The sequence below is a fragment of the Haemaphysalis longicornis genome, unplaced genomic scaffold (assembly GCF_048455015.1).
Source record: "Haemaphysalis longicornis isolate Haplotype H1 unplaced genomic scaffold, Haemaphysalis longicornis Haplotype H1 scaffold_5, whole genome shotgun sequence".
Taxonomy (NCBI): domain Eukaryota; kingdom Metazoa; phylum Arthropoda; class Arachnida; order Ixodida; family Ixodidae; genus Haemaphysalis; species Haemaphysalis longicornis.
In genome coordinates, this window is record NW_027526385.1 from 193,228,047 (window position 1) to 193,234,513 (window position 6,467).

The 6,467-nt window shown below is 45.3% G+C and overlaps 1 protein-coding gene across 1 annotated transcript in view; it reads left to right on the plus strand.

The window, feature by feature from the left end:
• LOC144140060 (uncharacterized) overlaps nt 1-5,005 on the plus strand; it is a 79,392-nt gene extending 74,387 nt beyond the window's left edge. The window contains exon 12 of the mRNA XM_077672262.1: nt 4,741-5,005. Coding sequence (XP_077528388.1) covers nt 4,741-4,847 — 107 coding nt within the window. The 3' untranslated portion in view covers nt 4,848-5,005. The remainder of the gene's footprint in view (nt 1-4,740) is intronic.
• Nucleotides 5,006-6,467: the final 1,462 nt, after the last annotated feature.

Below are 6,467 nucleotides of genomic sequence, written 5' to 3' on the forward strand. Positions count from 1 at the left end.
CGTGTCTACGGGGTGTGAAGTACGCGGAAATAAAAGGTTATGTTTCTTGGTTCAGCTAAACTTGCCAATACGTTATACGCCTATTGCGTGCTTAAGCTATTCTCAAATTTGAACGCGTGTAGGAGAAACAAATCGCCTTCCATTTTATTCGCATAAGGCGGCTTACACGCGGCTCCGTATGTGCGCAAACCCTATACATGGTAATCACGGGGCTACATTGTTTTTGTTTAAAAATATCGCGTAATTATTACTAAGCATAAAAGAGATTCACCAATCACCATAGTACATTTTTTTGTGCAACCAACTTAATCGAGCTCAGATTGCCGGAATTTCGTCTTCGTTTTTTTGTGGGGAAGGCAAAAAATTCAGTGAACTTTGCACTGACGCGCGAGACTAGAATGGTGAAGCTCTGGCAGGTGAGCATAATCGGATACATAGTTAAGTTGCACTATTATTGTTTATTTGTGTAGTTGCGGTGCTAGTAACCGTCGTTATATGCATTGAAGAGGTCATCGTCTTCTTCGTGGAAAGTGGTGGGTGCAAGGTCATCTGCGGCATCGTAGACTTCCACCAACTGTTCGCTGTCGACTCGCGGCACCGGTGGCAGGGTCTTCAAAGCGGCTCGTGAAAGAGCGGCACACTTACAGCCATCTCTCCAGTGACATATAACGGTTTTTAGAAAATGCGGCGGCTGCAGTTATCCCTCCCGTAATGGATGTCTATAACGTTTAGCATTGGCGCTTGAAGTTCTTTTACATTCGCGGCATTTGACGACAACGCTGGAGATTTTTAGTTTCTTTTTTCTAAAGATGCTTCGCCAGTCAGGGGCTCGGCGGTTGGCGCGAGGCACGCACTAACAAGCACTCGCTATTTTGCCAGCTTTTTTTCCAAAGCCACTGCCCATGCTCAGCATGCTTGACGGTCGCCGCGAGGCACGTGCTCACGGGCGCTCGGAATTTTGTTCGTGTATTTTGCTACAATGACGGACGTACAGCCAGTAACAACAGCTCCGCCGTTAATAACCTGGTCATTTTTTTAGACTAAGACAGTAAACGCATCGCAGACATTCCAGCATTCAGTGCCACTGGTTTCTGTTCGACGGTTCTGTGACTGCTGCGTCACATATTGCAAAAGGGTGACCATTCGTAATAGTTCCCATTTCATATATGTGCACATCAATGGCGAACTCTAACAAGCTATGCAGATCAGTGCTTTCGCACAAACGTTTTAAAAACTGAGAGGTATCATCTGTCTTGAACTGCACAATACAGTAGAACGCCCTCTTACGTTCCTCAGTGCTGCGTTTTCCCGGCTGCTACGTTGCTTTTGTTTAGTCCCTGCGCAGCTCTTATAGAGGCCCATGTATTAAACTCCTCACTGTTACGTCGTGGCTCCCAGTACGTTCTTGGATCATACGTCGCAATCTGACACTCAGGAGCCGCCCGGGCAACATGCCCGGACCGCCATTAAACACTTGACGAGCCTTGTCAAGGCTTGGCTGCGAAACTCACTGCCCGAAGCCGCACGCGGGTGCGATTCGTCACCACTAGATGGCTCTATGTTACTCCATGTTATCACCCCCATCGCCGCATTTACAAGGGAAGTTTCACTTCGGGTTGCCGGAAATCCGGGTTAGCCATAAAGTACCACCACACGAATAGCACGTCCTCTCGCCGTCATCGTGCGCTTCAAGCTTTCAGAACACCGTTGAACTTTCAACCGCGAAATTTCCCGTGCCTTGATGACGTCGCCAAAACGGTAGGCGCTTTCCCTTCAGGAAAAGCTTGCCGTACCAAACGCAGTAGACAAGCAGCCAGCGCGGAAGAAAGTCGACATCGCTAGGGACCTTGCATTGACAGGCGTGCGGTATTCCAGCGGGCGTAAAAAGCGGCAATCATACATTCTGGAGTTTTTTGAAGCTTTGGAAGCCAAACTTCCAGAAATATAAGAAGAAGAAGAAGAAGAAGAAGAAGAAGAAGAAGATTATTTTTCAGAAGACCTTGTTACAATGCCTGCTGACGGTGCAGGAGCTAAAGGCATTGCCTGACGAGGGCTCCTGACCATCTGGAGTTCACAACAGAGGAGTTAAGCACAGAGGACACGTTCAAATATACGTTGGAAGTCAAAGCTACGCTATTTTCGTTAATTTTCGCAGGTTTTCTCAGTGCTGCATTTTACTGGTATTTACGTTTTGTTTACCCGCTCCCATAAAGAAAGTATGAACAGGGTTCTAGTGTAAACGTATCCATGAGCATTATTTATTTTTTAGATATAAAGAATGACCGTTGTTATTCACAAAATAGTTCTAGAAACAAAAAATTTACATTCGAAACGCTTCACGTGGGTCCGCAAATATAGTTGTTATACAGTTTTTTTACATATCCAGACGTTTGCTCACCTACGGGAGTGCTATATCAAGATCTTTTTTACCCGTTCTTAGGTAGAATAAGAAAAAAATACAAGTAATATGTATTGCGTCTCCTGAATTTGGATTTATGTTTGTAGTTCTGTAGTTTTACAATATATTATTGCTTGTTATATTCTATAGGCGTTTCTTAGGTTGGGCGCGCACTTATATATGACACTGCCAATTAGGTTTTGTCGGAGTCTCTGTGGTGGTAAAAGTTTATTTGACACCTCGCAGTTGCTATAGAAACTAAGCAGTGAAAATTATATGCAGCTGTCCTATCAGCCTGTACACTGCCGGTGTCTACAGCGGATTCTGCTTCTTTTGTAGTCTTTCTCAGCACGTCGCGACGTGGTTCAAACTACGAAGAACTGTTGTCCCTTCGCGATTTGGCGTCATTTCCATTTGGAGGTCTTCAACCACGGTGACAAGGAAGGACTTGTGTTTTCGTGCAGTCCAACACATTTTGGGCTGAACCGCTATGGTCTCGCCTTACGGCGTATATCTCGAAAATCCTGGTGCCTGAGCTCCCAAGGAACGGGCGGCCGTCGTCTCCGCGTGGACGTCGTCTATGCATGGGATTATCGTTTACGATTTCGAAAATCGGGCTTCTTCGATCATCTTAGTCTTAGGCACCTTCAATGTTCTCAGAATCTTCCTCTCCCATTCCTGGCTTCATAATTGGTTCGTTGAATTAAATGGTGAAACGCAGGATACGCTTATTGTTGCTCACCTAAGAAGGCCATTGTTCCCAAAAGTCATGTCGCCATGTTGAGAAAAAGAATGATAACCTTCCATAACTCCTCCCAATGTTTGTTGTATGGAATTGTACTCATGATAATGATGTACGGCCCGAGAAAGGCAGGGCAACCTATTCTACAGCAATTAACTTCTTGGTAAATGTTATATATCTAAGGCACCCTAAAAACACATAGGGAAGATAATTTTTGTAGTAACGTTTTAAAAGTTCAGCCATGTCACTATGATACTTACCGATTTATATCTCATGTAAACAGTACGGTATAAAATTATTTCTGCCGTATAGTAAGCATTCATAAGTAGCGTCACTCGGTTCATTAGTAGCATAGGACACCACCGGGAAAAACCAAAAGAAGTTAAGCTCCCAAAATTGGTCTGCTAAAATAACTTCATCTCGCACTTATTGTTAGAAAGAACATTAATATAAAACAAAGGTGAACCCCTTAAAGTTAATGTAGTCAATCACAGTTTCCCGTAATATCCAGTGTTTTCTTTCTTTTCTGGAAGAGCTGAAAGAATTTGAGGTTTTAGTGCTGGAGGAGAGAAGTTGCGTCAACGAAGCTACGCGATTGGGTCACACAAAATAAAAATAACTAGATTAATTTCTGCTTCTGTGTTAGTAAATGCGATCTGAGCTTAGAATATTTTTAACTCTCGGTAAGTGATATTTCAAAACTGATGTTAATCCATCGCCCGCCCATCCAGAGAGAAGAACATTTAAAACATTGTTTAGCGACCACAACGCAAACAAAATGTTGTTTCTGGTGGCCCGGCAATATCTGTTTATTATTCCTTCTACACCATTCTTACCCCGTTGTCGGTGCCTTGTCTAGCTAAACCGGTATAATTGCACCCACGTCATATAACTTTCAAATATTTTCTGCACGCCTCAATGAAGGGTATATAATTAACAGTGCTAAAACGGACAGTTTTAGCATGTATTTTTGGCTCAAAATGTACTTCCCGAAATCACAACGCGCACGCAGTTATACCACACGCTGGGATGTCCAGGTCTACGTGCCAGTCCGATCTTAAAGCAGTAAAATTAAGTATGTTGCATTTTGAACCTAATAGCCGTTTGAAACCCACATTGCCTTCATCAAATTGATGCAATTTTTCGAGTGGCTAGTGGGGGATGCCACGGCTAGGTGAATGTTTGGTTTATAAGTAGAGAGATGAAAGGAACGTGTATTAAGAAAGAGATGTGTTCAACTCTAATGGAGTGGCTAGGTGAGGTAGGCGGGGTATTTTTTCATTCGAATGTACTTATCACTATTTAGGATGAACCCTTTCGAAAGGTAAGCGTGTAAGCATGCGGAGGTTCTCCTTATGAAGCATTATGAAAGGAACAGCGGTGCGCTAGCATATTTCAAAAAGCTTAAACATTTTTTATCAAGCATAATTTGCTTCTGATGAACTGGTTGAGTTGTTGCAAAATGAAAATGCAGCTACCCATTCAACGCGTGGTGTTGTCTTTGCTCAAAGAAATAGCATTAGCTAGCCGTATTTCTTTTGTTCTGACGCTGACAATCATAAGAGCATACTGTAATGATCTATTTTTTTTCTTCTGACAGGCCCGCCGACGCAGTTCAAGGAATGCTCCTTCTCGGTCTCTGCTTACCACTTGGCCGGCGACGGTGAAGAGCTGTATGGGACGCCAGCAACAATCACCACAACTTGATGATTTGTGCCGAGGCCACACCACCATCCGTGTCTGCTCGACATTGAATAATAATCATAATATTAGGGCTTGGGAACTTCTCTTGTGAACTTGTAAGACGATTGAACGTGAACTTTTCATTGAGATAATGCCAAATAAATCTGCGCAGTTCGCAACGATCCATGGGTTACACAACTGTGCGTGCTTTTCCCTTCATACGAAGTGGATGTCAACTCGGAAGCTTCATGCATATTCATGAAGACACAAACCCAATCCGCTCTACCACTAAGGACTCCGGACAGGTCCCCATGGGCCGTTTAACTTCCGCGTTTAAACTCGCACCAGCACAACGGACATTCCATCCATCAGTGCGGGCATGAAACTTATTGCTGCGGCTTTATGCCTCCCCTCCTCCCTCACACTATTCTCCACTACAAACCTGCGCACGCATAAACTGGCAACCGGTCATGTGTGCGTGCTTGGAAGTGACAAACGTCGTCGAAAATATCCCCTGAAAGCCCTCTGAAGACGTGATATTGGCTGAAGACGTGACGCAGGCAATTTTGTGCTCATCCGGGAGGGAGGGATGCGCCGCTACTCGAAGAGCTGAATCTGAGGAGGTAATGGCGGTGCCAGCAGGTTTCTATTGTTTTTGCACCCATTCGTGCTTGTGCTTAGAATATTGCTGTTCTTCCTCCAAACGAACGGCATGCATCCGCCCAATAACTATTTAAAACTCTGATACCTTTGAGCTCTATTATCGCGTACAAACATGTGGCTGTCCGTTTTCCTTCGCCCTCGTATGCATCTCTGATTGAATGACTGTTTAATGCGCCGACGCGATGCAGGCGATCAGGCGCGCCGTAGTGGAGGGTTCCGGAATAATTTTGACTACCTGGGCATCTTCCCCGTGCGCCCAAATCTCGTACATACGGGCGTTTTTGCTTTTCGCCTCCACCAGAAAAGCGGTCGCCGCGGCCTGGAATCGAACCCGTGTCCTCGTGCTCAGCAGCACAAAGCCTACTCGAATGCATCTTACTGTGGGTCTAAGATGTCTGTGTAACACATCAACCCATACCCAAACCACTCGATCGATTTAGGAGGACACCCGACTAACTGCATTAAGCCATGTAATTTCTACATCTAAATACCACTACAACCGGCATTTATTCGGCAGTGGCATGAAGCCTAGCTGTGCGTGCATGTGCCCCTTTTTCTACCCGGAAACCATGGTTGCATATACCGGACGGCGGGGATGGCGCATACTTAGGTGTTAAACACACCGGCGAAAATGTCTCTCGGAAGGCCTTTCAAGCTGAAAAAGAAATATGGGATCAAGCCGGCGTTCTAACTGAGGAAGCTTCTCTTCTACCGGGAGGGATTCGCAGCTACTTGGCGAAGTGAATTTGAGTGGAAATGGTAGTTGCGGGTTTAAGTCATTTTAGGGGGCAGCCCTTCGGCAGCCGTTACATGGGCTTCGCGGGAGCGGCGTCTGTTTATGTCCGCGTAACCTAGTGACCGAACGCAGCAGTGACAATTGAAAGACAACGGACAGGAGCGTCTAGCGAAAGGTGAAGTGGAGTACGACATGTGCGGCTATGGCGACATCTCTCTCCCTGCCTTTCCCTCACACAGGCTTCG